The 14679-nt window shown below is 40.5% G+C and overlaps 1 protein-coding gene across 1 annotated transcript in view; it reads left to right on the forward strand.

Annotated features, from left to right (window-relative positions):
- Positions 1–14679, forward strand: part of vcp (valosin containing protein) — a 65900-nt gene that overhangs the window by 11394 nt on the left and 39827 nt on the right. The window contains exons 3-6 of the mRNA XM_048531133.2: positions 3553–3725; positions 5914–6056; positions 6269–6399; positions 10029–10160. Coding sequence (XP_048387090.1) covers positions 3553–3725; positions 5914–6056; positions 6269–6399; positions 10029–10160 — 579 coding nt within the window. The remainder of the gene's footprint in view (positions 1–3552; positions 3726–5913; positions 6057–6268; positions 6400–10028; positions 10161–14679) is intronic.

A 14679-nucleotide genomic window follows, 5' to 3' on the forward strand; every position in this document is an offset into this window, starting at 1 on the left:
GAAACAAGGATGTGTAATGGGAAAAAAAAATCATTCTTGTATTTGCTTCAGCTGTATCATGGTATTTGTTCTAATGTGAATAACTAGTGTTTCTTAGGACAGTGCTTTCAAGTAGAATTGTGATATTAGTCAAACTTGTGGTGATCAGATCACCATTTTCACCACATAGAAAATATTTGCAATAGTAATAAAACAAATGCACAGTCTTTTGAAATTTAGGTTTAAGGTTTTCAACTGTCAGCAAGACCAATACACAGCCAAAGTTAAGAGAACAGCTTTGAAATAACTTTACTGTCCAGTTAGAGTCACAGTCGTACAGTATGGAAACTGACCCTTGGCCAAATTTGTCCATGTTAACCAAGTTTCCTATCCGAACTTGTACCATTGGTCTGCGTTTGGCCCATATCCCTCACAACCTTTCCTATACAGAGACCTATCCATGTTATTCAGCAAAACAGGTCTTTTCTACACACTGAAAGAATGAGAATCTGTTAACTGAAATTTTCAGTTACTGACTGCATATTTCAGTTGAAAAATAATGAACTGTCTGTATTTTATCAAAATTGGTTTATTAGACTTGGTGGGAGAAGAACAAACAGATCTCTATCTGTTGATTTTTTTTTAAGCTTTGATATACTTATTGTCACTTGCCATTCCCAAACACTGGGTCTGATTTATTAAATAAACCTTTAGTTCATTGCTGCCGCCCTCCTGGTCGTGCTGATTTGTATCAGTAAGCATCCTTGTCCTTTCACTTGTTCCATAAAACAGATACGCTGAGATTTAAGGGTCTAGGTTTGAAACGTCAGCCTTGTTGCTCCTCTGATGCTGCTTGGCCTGCTGTGTTCATCCAGCTCTACAGCTTGTTATCTTGGATACACTGAGTTGATGGCTGAAAGTCTTTGGCAGTGTTTGCACTTTACCAGCCTCCCAAAATTGTGCATTTCAAATCTCATTGATCACTGTACAGCACTGCTCATTGCTCGGTACCTGAACTGTTTTGGGTAAACCTCCAATTATCTGCTGAACAAAGTTGAGTTGTTTATTTGTCATCTCCATGTCTCGAGATGGTCTCAAAGTTTGCTTGGGGGCATGAGACCTCTGTCCTTCTAAAGGCCACCATGCTTCTATAATGAAGTGCTGCAGATCTAAATGAATCACTAATTGCAGATGCTACTGTAAATTATCAATTTACATATGAATGTAGTAACCCCAACATGCTTCTTCCCATTATGGTTTGCTTAACTATACTTGAGAGTTTCAATTTCCAACTGCAAGACATTAATATACTTTGTAATTTGGTGTTCTTTATCTGTGCATTTTGATTTTTGCCTTATTTGCATTTCCCTTTTTCCACTTGCTGTTTGGCCATTTCATCTTCCCCAACTGATGTTGTGCATCATGACCTTTGCAACAAATAACACTCCTATTTCCATGTATTTTTCACTTTGTTTGACTAGCATGTATAGATTCGTTATGCAACTAGAACAGCAGTTCTTTTGTCACTAACATAAGGAAAAGGTGTTGCACAAAATATCTATTTTGTTAAATGATAGAAGATCCCTTAAATTATTTGGAAACATTTAAATATTTTCTAGATTTGCTTCAAGTTCTCTTTCAGTGACACTGCGTTTGAATGAAAAGCTGCTAGAGAAAGCATAGTGTGAAATGTTTTTATCCTTCTGAGTGATACTGGCAATTATACACAACTGTCTCTCTTACTCCCAAATACATAAAATATTTTACGTGAAGTCCTGAATTTATTGTAAAAGTGTCAAATATTTCAAATTTTTTTCAATGAACCTGTTAAATATCTAGAAGAAGTAAGTGTTACATATAATTAAACTCATTATCTTCCAAGTTATTATTGAAAGAATGTTCACTAAATTTTTTTGAAAGCTGTTGAGAAATTGTGCTGAAGCTATGATGTTTAGATGAAAACAAATTTAGATTATAAAGTAAGTTCGCATGTTTGAAGTTTTTTGATCTGGATTTGCAATATTGACATCTGGTCACATGATTTGCCTGACATGCTTGTCTGTATGCCCTTTCACATGAATATCAAATTTTATTTTCTTAAAAATTATAACTGAAGCGATGAGACTTTTTCTGCAGGTTGGAAATGTATGAAGCAGGAATGCCAATTCTCAATCACTCTATGGATGAGTGGCTTCAGTCATGGGGTTAGATTTGGGAAATCAAGGTTGTCTTCCTTAGAAGAATGAGGAGAAATTTGACAGAGGTGTTCAATGTCCTGAGGGATCAGGACAGAGAACATGGGGAGAAATTTCTACATTTGTGAAAAGGTTAAAAACAAAGGACATCAATTTATAGTGAAGAACTGAAGACAACCAGTTAGGTCATGGAATGGACTGCTTGACACCATGGTTATAGAACAAACAGGACAATTCTCTGAGGAGGAAAATATTGTAGGGCTACAGTGAGAGGTGGAGAGTAGAACTGGCTGAGTTGCTTTTGCAGAGAGCTGGCAGGCCAAATGGCTGGCTTTGGTTTTTTTTTCTGTTCTATGAAGTTTGAAAAAATAATTATTCAGAACTGCAAGTCACCAGCTGATACAAATAATGCATCAATTATGCCACACACAGTTTGAAAATCATTTGACCCATTTCTTGAATTATTTACTGAAGACTCCTGACTTAACAAGATTTGTAACAACTTTCAAACAATTAAAAACACCATTTTGCATCAGTAGCATTGTTTCTGCATTTGAACTGCCTTTAATATTTACAGTTGGAATTTTATGCTTGCCAGAGAGACCCAAGACACAGTTAATGGAGGTGTTATCTATTAAATTGATTCTTTTCAACTATCAGCTATTAAATTTATCATGAAATCACAACACAATCATGTGTTTGATCCAGTCAGTCTTTAGGGTGGTTATCCTCCATGTAAGCCACACTTTTTGTTTAGAGCTCAGACAAGGTACATTTTTATGCTTGATAGTGAAATTGATTGTTCATCTTGTGGGATTTGCCGTTTGTCATTTGGGCAGTTCTTGCATGTCGTTCAAAACAATTATAGAAACTAGTGTTTAAAATGATGTTGCAAAAAGTTGTACTGCACCTCTTGCTATAAAAGGTCAGCTTCTAGAGTATTCCAGTTTGTAAGATTAAACCAAAATCCAAAATTTGTTTCATGAAAGCATTCTGCTAGATATGCTATGCTGCAAACAAGTTGATTTGACAAATCAAAGCAAAGTGTCAATTTCATATGTCAGCCTCCGTTATCACTAGACACACATTAAGTAGGTAAGCCTTGAAGAATGGATTTTCCCAATTCTTCTGTTTTTTTTAAAAGAAGCAAAGTCTAAAACAACTTTACAGGCACTGTTTTTAAAGAAATTTTTGTGGGGGTGAGAGTTCTTGCAAAATTCTGCAAAACCTTGCTTTCCATTTTGACCTTGCAGCACAATTCAAGTGCAACAGGATCACCTTTTATTCACCTTGAACAATGCATAGATATCTGGTAAGTTGTTAACTTCTTGTGATTGTCTCTAGTTTTATTAAGCTTAAACCTATTCTAATTCAACAGGCAAAGATGGATGAACTGCAGCTTTTCAGAGGTGATACTGTATTACTGAAAGGAAAGAAGAGACGGGAAACAGTTTGCATCGTTCTATCAGATGACACGTGTTCTGATGAGAAGGTTCGCATGAACAGGGTTGTGCGCAACAACCTGAGAGTGAGATTGGGTGACATTGTGAGGTAAACGTTTTTTTTTGAAAAGAACAAATTCGACCAGAAATAAAATTTCTCAACTTGGGAAAATATAATTTTGCAAAGTTGAAATGCCGTTCAGCTGAAGTGAACTGAAAATAACTACTTGAAGGTGAATCGATGTTCGGTTAATGGGAGGCATGCAAAGAAGAAAGTCAGAGTTCAGTATGGTATGTTCACTTCATTTTTAGAAAAGGACAGTACCAACAAATCTACCAGTCCCTTGATTCTCTTAGTTATAAAGGAAGTGAAATAATAAGAAGGAAGCTCATTACATATTGAGGAATACTTACTACTGAAAACCTGGGAGAAGCATAAAAAGTGAAATTATAAAGGAAATTAGAAAAGCAAAGAATGCATATTAGCATATGTTGCTCAAAAAATTGAGAAAGAAACAATTTTTCCCCCAATATATAGAAAATATAAAGAAAGCAAGGTGATAACTAAAGCGGATCTTGGGTGCAATCTATGCACAGCAGGTATGCATATAGTTCTATTTTGCTTACATAAAAGGAAGGAATAACGTAGACATTTCAGTCAGGACTTGTGTGGAATATCAGGTTAATTTCATGTAGTGAAGCTAAGTATTAAAAGGTTTAACATCTTCTGGAAGTGAATAAATCCTGTGTGTAGATGAAATGTATCGTTGGCTGTTGAGGAATGCCAGTGGCTCCAAACAACAACATCCAATCTCTGGCTGCAGGTGTGGTCAAAGTGGTCTGCAGGACTGTTGTCTTAAAAAGAAAGAGTCAGCATAGGTTTGGTTGGAATATTCTTAAAAATATTTGGGACAGGATAAACCATCGTGTAGATGAAAACTTTAATCAAAGACAGTCAGCATTGATTTGTTAAGAAAGTGGTGTCTGATTAACATTGTTTTGAAAAGGCAGCAAGAAAGATAGATGGAAGTAGCGCATTTGAGATTTTATGTAAAATTTAGCCTTGATGACATAGGTCTTGAAAGTAAAAACCAATGCTACCAAAGTGACAAGATGTAAGTTTACTCCATGGGAAGAAAGTCAAGGGCAATGATCAACAAGCCTGGAAACCTGTTTCCATTGGTGTTCTACTGCACTCAGTACTAGTTCCTTTGGCCTTTTATGATATATATTAGTAATTTGGGACTTGAATGTAGAGGGTATGGTTTAAGAAATTTGGAGATAGTACTAATGTTGACTGTGGTGAAAGAAGGTGACAGATGTAGATTGCAGGAAGGTAGCACTGGAGACTGGTCAGATTATCGGAGCAGTGGAAAATTCAGTCTAAAACATGTAAGGTAATGCACCTGGGGAACGCTAACAGCGCATTGGGATACCTAATAAATCATGGCATATGTTTTATTCTTCTCAATGTATATCACATGCACAGATCCCTGAAAGTGGATCAGAAGGCATATTGGGATGCTTTAGAGGAACAGGAAAGCTGAAATTTTCGTAAGGGTCTCGACCTGAAACGTCAGCTTTCCTGCTGTTCTGATGCTGCCCAGTCTGCTGTGTTCCTCCAGCTCCACACTGTCATACCTCTGATTCTGGTGTCAGCAGTTCTTACTATCTCATGTGGGATGCTTTGCTTGATTAGCCAAAACACAGAATATGTGTGCAACAAAGTTATGCTGAATTGAATAAAACTGTAGTTAGAGCACAGCCTGGTATCACATGCCATTCTTGTTACTTGTAATGAAGATTCAGAGGAGATGTACGATAATGTTGACTAGATCACTTTAATTTTGGGTATATTAAATAGGTTTGAAGGAAGAAAGCCGAAGGGGTGACCTGGGGGTATTGGGCCTTATGGAAGATTTTCATAAAATGGATTTAAAGATAATGTTTGCTGTGGTATGGAAGAGTACATCTAAAGGCTTTCGCTTATAATACTGTCATCCTGAAATCCCATTACATATTCAGGAAAAGGTTCTGGACATAGTGTGTTATGAATGTAGAGCTAACTACCATGGAGAAAAGTGAATAGCTTGGATGGTTTAAGGGAATAGGTGGTGGTGAAAGGAAGAAGTACAAATGGAGCATAAACTCTGACATGCACTGATTGAACTGAATAGCCTGTATCTTTGCAGTAAACTGTATGTCATCCTGTGTAAGATAAAGGTTATTCGCTGTGAAAGATGAAGCACAGTTCAATATGATTTTGCAAATTTTAAGTGTGTTCTGTTTGCCTTCAGCATTCAGCCATGCCCAGATGTAAAGTATGGCAAACGAATCCATGTACTACCACTTGATGACACAGTTGAGGGTATTACTGGGAACTTATTCGAAGTTTATCTCAAACCTTATTTCCTGGAAGCTTATCGACCAATCAGGAAAGGTGAATTTTCAGTTTGACCTTAAGTATCTTTGAAACTTTTAATTTTCTGAGTAATTTGTCTTGCCTGTTGTATTAATGGTTCCTTCAACTTTGCGATAGAAAGATGAGAATTACTGAAAAAAGTTTCAAAATCTTTTCACTTTTCTCGATGCATTATTTATTTTTCCAAATACCAAGTGTAACAACTTTTTCATTTATCATTTATCTTAAAGGTGATATTTTCCTGGTCCGTGGTGGAATGCGTGCTGTGGAATTCAAAGTGGTGGAAACTGATCCAAGCCCATACTGTATAGTTGCTCCAGACACAGTCATTCATTGTGAGGGTGAACCCATCAAACGAGAGGTACTGTTAACCATGTGTGGAATTGACCATAACGAATAGGGTGTTCAGGCTTTTGAATCTGCTCCGTTATTGTCAAGGTGATGACTGGTTATGGAAAAATGTTTTTAAAAAATGGGATTTTTGTGGTGGGTGATTTTTAATTTCCCCAAGAGCTTGGATTGGGGGAGATATGTTAGGTGTGTCCAAGATGATTTGTTGAAACAATATGTAAATAATTCAACTAGGAGGGTGCCTTAGGACACCTGGTATTGAAGAATGTGCCTGGCCAGATGATTAAAGTATAAATGACAGAGCATTTCCAGAACAGTAACCATAATTTTGCTTAAGGATAAGAGTGGTCCTTGGGGAAGGCTAACCACAATATTAGGCAGGAATTGGGGAGTGTAGATTGAAGATGGCAGTATGAGGGTAAAACATCTGGTCTGTTGAAATCTTTTAAAGGCCACTTGATTTAGAGTTCGAGATCGGCATGTTGCTTGAAAATGAAAGATCAGGATGGGAAAATTCAGGGAACTTGGGATGACAAAAATTGAGACCTTAATCAAAAAGAAAATAAACAGGCATTCGTAAGGTTGAGAAGACTGAAGACAGAGCTCTTGAAGAATACAAAGATAGCGGAAAAGAACTCAAACAAGGAATTAGGGAGACTTAAAGGGGCCATGAAATGTCTTTGGCAAATAGAAGTAGGGAAAATCCCAAGAGGCTTCTTACATACATATATGAGGAGTAAGAAGGTAGCTAGGGAAAGGGAAGGTCCGCTCAAGGACAATAGGGGCTTTTACACATGAAGCCAAAGGAAGTGGGTCAGGTCTGTAATAAATACTTTGCATCAGTATTCATGTAAGAGAAGGGCGTGGTGGATGGTGAGTCTCAGGAGGGATGTCTTGATATTCTAGGGCCCACAAATATAAAAAAGGGAGGATGTATTGGCTGTTTTGAAAAGCATTAAGGTAGATAAGTTCCCTGGATCTGATGGAATTTGTCTCAGAATGCTGACAGAGGCAAGTGAGGAAATTGCTGATGACTTGTACAAAATCTTTGTATTCCCTTCAGTCTCAGAAGAGGCCCCAAAGAACTTGAGAATAGCCAGTGTTGTTCCTTTGCTTAAGAAAAGCAACAGGCATAATTAGAGAAATTACAGTCTGGTGAGCCTCACATCAGTGGTAGGGAAGTTAATGAAGAAGGTTCTTCAGAATGGCATTTGCTCACATTGTGGGGGGGTGGGGAAATCAAAAAGCAGGTGGACTGCAGCAGTTCAAGAAGGCACCTCACCCCCTCAAAGACATCCAGGGATTGGCAATAAGTGCTGCCCAGCCAGCAATGCCCACTTCTCACAAATTAATAAAGTAAATACAGTTATCAGCAATAGCTAGCATGTTTATGTGGAGAAGGTTGTATCTCTCAAATGTGATTGTGTCTTTTTGAGCAAGTGACAAAGGTGATGGTAGCTGTTGTCTACATGGACTTTATCAAGACCTTTTACATTTATGTCAGGCTGATACTAAAGGTGAAGTAACATGGAATCCATGGTAAGATGGATACAGAACTGGCTTAATCATAGAAGATACAGTAATGGTGGAATGGTGTTTTTGACTGGAGGTCTGTGACCAGTGGTGTTCTGTGGTGATCTGTGCTAGGCCCCTGTTGTTTGTATAATTTATAAATGATTTGGAGGAGAGTATAGGTGGCCTGATTAGTAAGTATGTGGATGACATGCAGATTGGGGAAGCTGTGGATAGTGAGGAGGATGGCCAGTGGATAGAGCAGGATATAGATAGGTGTAGACACAGGTGGAGAAATGGCAGATGGCGTGTAATCCAGACAGATGTGAGGTGATGCATGTTGGAAGATCTAATTCTTGAGGGATGCATACACTAAATGTCAGAACCCTTAGTAGAGGGAACTAGGCGTAGAGCTCCACAGTTCTCTGCAAGTGGCAATACAAGTGGATAAGTTGGTTAAGAAGCCATTTAGCATACTTCATCAGTCAGGGCATAGAGTGCAAAAATTGCCAAGTCATGTTGCAACTGTACTGTTTAGTTCAACCTGATTTGGAATATTGTGTATGGTTCTGGTTGGCACACTAGCGGAAGGAAGTGGAAGCTATGGAGAGGTACAGAAATGGTTTACAAAATTGAGACACATGGATAGTTGGAGTCTTTTCTTTTCCCCCAGTCAAAATGTAGACGTATCCTTTAAGGTAAAAGGGGATACGTTTAAAGGAAATGAGAGGCAAGTTTTGTTTTTACACAGTGGTTAGTGCCTTGAATGCAGAAGAGGTGGCAGATACAATATGCCCTGTTTGAGGCATTTTGACAGATATGAATACGCAGGGAATAGGATACAGACTGCGTAGAGGCAAAAGATTTTGAGTTTGGAGAGGCATCATGTGTCAGTCAAAAGGCCTGTTCCTGCCCTGCACTAACCTTTGTCTTGACTGCAGTATTTTGGCCTCGACCTCTTGTCTCTGGTGGTCGAGACAAAAAGGAGTCCTGGTTAATCAGAAGCCTATCTTAGCTGAACCTTGAATAAATTTAATGACCCAACATCCAGTGCTTCCTGGGGAGGAGCATTCCATACATGAACAACCCTCGGATTTAAAAAAAAATTCTTCTTGCTTTGTTTGTGAAACCTTTTACTCTTCGATTGTATCCCCTACTTGTACTCTCCACCACAAGAGGAAACATCCTCATGGTATTTCTCCCTATCGTTGGTCAGCGTGGGCAACAGTTCTTATACAAGAATATAAAATATCTTAAGTAATTATTGATAAAGCAAAATTTTTGGTGAGCTGATGTCTAAATTCAGAACGCAAGAAGGTGTTCTAAAATCTCTTCACTCCTGTGAAAACAAGCCCAGGCTGACCATCTTTCCTCATTAAAAGGTATGGAGATGAATCCATTGATAGGTTTTAATTTAAACTTAGGGATTTTTTTTCCCTTCATGTTTTAAATGAGAATCAAAGGAAGGTTGGAAGGAAAGAAGTGAATTATTTAATATATTACAGACAATATATATTTTCCATCTGGCTATCTGATCTTTTGGTATTTCAGCCGAAGACTGCATAGCACAGCAGTGATTATGCATATTTTTCATTGTTAATGTTCTGAAATAGTCAAAAATGCTTTGTTTTATTTCAGATTGCTGTAATTATGTAGTAAGACTTAGAAATATCACATAGCTTCAAAATTATTTCAGGGCATGCAAAATTATTCCTTTGTACTCTAAAGGATTTGCAGGTTTTTTTGTGTCTCTTTTAATTTGTTCAAATTGCTGGCTGATCATTTATTGCCCATCTCTAATTGACCAGAGATGGAGTTAAGAGTCAGCCACATTTCTGTGGGCCTGGAGTCACATCTAGGCCAGACCAGGTAAGATCACCAAATTTCCTTGCTTAAAGGTGCTTGGGGAGCCAGATAGCTTTTCACAAAATGGTTATGTGATTGCCATTTGACTCTGGATTTTTATTGAAGTCAGATTTTACCATCTGCAATGGTGAGATTCATACCCATCACCCCAGAACGTCAGCTTGGAATCTGGCTTTCTAGTCCGGGGGATGTCCACTATTCCACCACCTCCCCTGATGATTAAAGGCTATTTAAACTGTTTTATTTCTTTTTCATTTGAAGGACGAGGAAGAATCTTTGAATGAAGTTGGATACGATGATATTGGTGGATGCAGAAAACAACTTGCTCAGATCAAAGAGATGGTGGAGCTGCCTCTCCGTCATCCTGCCCTCTTCAAAGCTATTGGTGTCAAGGTAAGAGAATTAACATAGTTCTTCTTTAATTCTCTTTATTTGATGGACATTCTAAAACTGCCTTAAAAGAAATTTTCAAAATTTTATACTTTATTTAATGTATTGAGTTCATTATTATTGAAAAGACAGGCTTATTTTCAAAACTGTGTCTGCTTGTCTGTCTCTGTCATGTGGACAAATGCAAGAATGCCATATTTCCACATGGCGATATGCATTTGAGATTGAAGCAGAAGGTGGCTATTTAGCCCCACCAAGTCTGCTCTGCCGTTCAGTTAGATCATGGCTGATCTTTTTGTGTTATGAATTTCATATCCACTGACAAAAATCATTGATTCCCTATGGCCAAAAGGAATCTTGTATACCTTTTTCCCCATAGAATTATTAAATTATCCTGTGTCCTTCGCCGTCTCAAGCAGAGCTCCAAAATTTTTCAACTATGAAAAGAAATTCCTGTTAATCTGTCCTAAAAGAGCAACCCTTAATTTTACTGAACTCTCCAGAACTGTAAACATGCTTTTCTCATTTACTTTGTGAAGACCGTTTGGGGTCATCTTACACTTCAAGCAAGCCATCTTTTTATCTTCTAAACACCAATGAAATCAAGCCTGGACTGACTGTCTTTCCCCAAAACAGTCTCCTCTGACCCCCTGTTTGGAGGGTTGGTGCAGACTTGATTGATTGGATGGCCTCTATCTGCACTGTAGGGAGTCTTTTTCAATGAAGTAATCACTGGCGTTCAGTGTTTTTTTTCCCCCTGTTCCTTGCCTTACATTTGAAGATCTATTACGTTCCGTAGACTTGAATAGAAGTTTCTCGGTGATTCGTTCCTCCCAATTGCAGTACAATTTAGATAATGTTTCCAAAGCTCACTGTCCTGCGCTGTTTGCTGTGACTCCCACTGGGCTCCAATCCTGAAGAACAGGCAAGGTTGCTTTTGCTTTCCTGCATGATTCATGAAATACTTGAAGTCTCTTTTAGTAATATGTTGTCTTAGCGAGAAAATTAAATTTATCTATAGTGGATTTACCATTAAATAACAAGCAAAAGCAAATAAACAAATGTGGCTGTTATTGGGGAATATAATGTCAAGAAATGGAATTATAGATTGATGTACACACCATTTCTCACCATGACACATCATAACTCCTGAGGAGCTATTCATCGATCAGTCATTGTCAGTCAGTCTCAAATATTCCCAGATACAATTTGATTTGAACCTCCAATTACTTGAAAGATGTCATCTTCAGAATCCTCCTTTTAGATTTATTCTTAAATAGGCACTGTTGGGAAGTCCAACATTCGTTGCACATCCATAATTACCTAAATCAGAGATAATAAAGTGTGAAGCTGGATGAACACAGCAAGCCAAGCAGCATCTCAGGAGCACAAAAGCTGACGTTTCGGGCCTAGGCCCTTCATCAGAGAGGGGGAAGGGGTGAGGGTTCTGGAATAAATAGGGAGAGAGGGGGAGACGGACCAAAGATGGAGAGAAAAGAAGATAGGTGGGGAGGGAGGGAGGGAGCGGATAGGTCAGTCCAGGGAAGACTGACAGGTCAAGGAAGCGGGATGAGGTTAGTAGGTAGGAAATGAAGGTGCGGCTTGGGGTGAGAGGAAGAACAGGTTAGGGAGGCAGAGACAGGCTGGGCTGGTTTTGGGATGCAGTGGGGGGAAGGGATGAGCTGGGCTGGTTTTGCAATGCGGTGGGGGAAGGGGAGATTTTGAAGCTGGTGAAGTCCACATTGATACCATTGGGCTGCAGGGTTCCCAAGGAATATGAATTGCTGTTCCTGCAACCTTCGGGTGGCATCATTGTGGCACTGCAGGAGGCCCATGATGGACATGTCATCTAAAGAATGGGAGGGGGAGTTGAAATGGTTCGCATCTGGGAGGTGCAGTTGTTTATTGCGAACCGAGCGGAGGTGTTCTGCAAAGCGGTCCCCAAGCCTCCGCTTGGTTTCCCCAATGTAGAGGAAGCCACACCGGGTACAGTGGATACAGTATACCACATTGGCAGATGTGCAGGTGAACCTCTGCTTAATATGAAAAGTCATCTTGGGGCCTGGGATAGGGGTGAAGGAGAAGGTGTGGGGGCAAGTGTAGCACTTCCTGCGGTTGCAGGGGAAGGTGCCCGGTGTGGTGGGGTTGGAGGGCAGTGTGGAGCAAACAAGGGAGTCACGGAGAGAGTGGTCTCTCCGGAAAGCAGACCAGGGTGGGGAAGGAAAAATCTCTTGGGTGGTGGGGTCGGAACAGTCCCTCTTCCGTACCTACACAGGCCCCAAACCCCACCTCTTCCTCCATTACATTGACTGTATCGGCGCCGCCTCTTGCTCCCCAGAGGAGCTCGAACAGTTCATCCACTTCACCAACACCTTCCACCCCAACCTTAAGTTCACCTGGGCCATCTCCAACACATCCCTCACCTTCCTGGACCTCTCAGTCTCCATCTCAGGCAACCAGCTTGTAACTGATGTCCATTTCAAGCCCACCGACTCCCACAGCTACCTAGAATACACCTCCTCCCACCCACTGTCCTGCCAAAATTCCAATTCCTCTGCCTCCGTTGCATCTGCTCCCACGATGAGGCAATCAACTCCCGCACATCCCAGATGTCTAAGTTCTTCAAGGACCGCAACTTTCCCCCCCACAGTGGTCGAGAACACCCTTGACCGCCTCTCCCGCATTTCCCACAACACATCCCTCACACCCCGCCCCCTCCACAACCGCCCAAAGAGGATCCCCCTCGTTCTCTCACACCACCCCACCAACCTCCGGATACAACGCATCATGCTCTGACACTTCCGCCATCTACAATCCGACCCCACCACCCAAGACATTTTTCCATCCCATTTACCAACATTTGTCCAATATCTCTTTAAAATCCTTCCTATTCAGAGACCCTTCCAGATGCCTTTTAAATAATGTAATTTAACTCACCTTGTCCACCTCTGGCATCTTGTTCGAGACACACACCATCTTCTGTGTACATAGATAAGCTGCAGAGCTGGGCTGAGAAGTGGCAAATGGAGTTTAATGCAGACAAGTTTGAGGTGATGCATTTTAGTAGGAGTAACCGGAAGGCAAAGTACTGGGCTAATGGTAAGATTCTTAGTAGTGTAGATGAGCAGAGACATCTCGGTGTCCACGTACACAGATCCTTGAAAGTTGCCACCCAGGTTGACAGGGCTGTTAAGCAGGCATACAGTGTTTTAGCTTTTATTAATAGAGGGATCGAGTTCCGGAACCAAGAGGTTATGGTGAAGCTGTACAAAACTCTGGTGCGGCCGCACTTGGAGTATTGTGTACAGTTCTGGTCACCGCATTATAAGAAGGATGTGGAAGCTTGGAAAGGGTGCAGAGGAGATTTACTAGGATGTTGCCTGGTATGGAGGGAAGGTCTGACGAGGAAAGGCTGAGGGACTTGAGGCTGTTTTCATTAGAGAGAAGAAGGTTGAGAGGTGACTTAATTGAAACATATGAAGTAATCAGAGGGTTAGATAGGGTGGATAGGGAGAGCCTTTCTCCTAGGATGGTGACGGCAAGCACGAGGGGGCATAGCTTTAAATTGAGGGGGAAAGATATAGGACAGATGTCAGAGGTAGTTTCTTTACTCAGAGTAGGAAGGGAATGGAACGCTTTGCCTGCAACGATAGTAGATTCGCCAACTTTCGGAACATTTAAGTCGTCATTGGATAAGCATATGGGCGTACATGGAATAGTGTAGGTTAGATGGGCTTGAGATCGGTATGACAGGTCGGCACAACATCGAGGGCCGAAGGGCCTGTATTGTGCTGTAATGTTCTATGTTCTATTGCCCCTTGGGTCCATTTTAAACACTTCCCTCTCACCTGAAACCTTTGCCCTCTGGTTTTGGACTCCACTGTGCTAGGAGAAAGGTCTTGGTTATTCACTTTATCCATGCCCCTCATGAGTTTATAAACCTCTAAAGTCTTCCCTCAGCATCTGCTCCAGGGGAAAAAGGCCTCATTGTATTCAGTCTCCTCCTATAGGTCAAACCCTCCAATCCTGGCGACGCCCTTCTAAATCTTTTGTGCCCCCCTTCAAGTTTAACGGCATCTTCCCCAATGTGAGGAGACCAGAACTGAGCGCAGTATTTTAAAAGTGGCCTGTACAGTCGAAACCTAACGCCCCAACTACAGTACTCAGTGCAACGACCAGTAAAGGCAAGTGTGCCAAATGCCGCCTTCACCACCCTGTCTACCTGCAACTCCACTTTCAAGGAACTTTGCATCTGCACCCGCACCCCTCTTTGTTTAGCATTACTCCCCAGAGCCCGACTATTACCTGTTTCAGTCCTGTCCTGATTTGCCTTCCAAAAATGAGTTTTTGGATGTTTTCATCTGCTCCATGTGTGTCATAACAATTATATCAAAGATACAAAAACAGTGGACGTTAGAAATCTGAAATAAAAGCAGAAAAATGCCGGAGAAGTGTTTAAATCTGTTTCTCTCTCCTCAGATGCTGTAAGATCTGTTGAGTTTCTCCAGCATTTCCTAATTTT

Source organism: Stegostoma tigrinum, chromosome 1 (genome assembly GCF_030684315.1).
Source record: "Stegostoma tigrinum isolate sSteTig4 chromosome 1, sSteTig4.hap1, whole genome shotgun sequence".
Classification (NCBI taxonomy): Eukaryota; Metazoa; Chordata; class Chondrichthyes; order Orectolobiformes; family Stegostomatidae; genus Stegostoma; species Stegostoma tigrinum.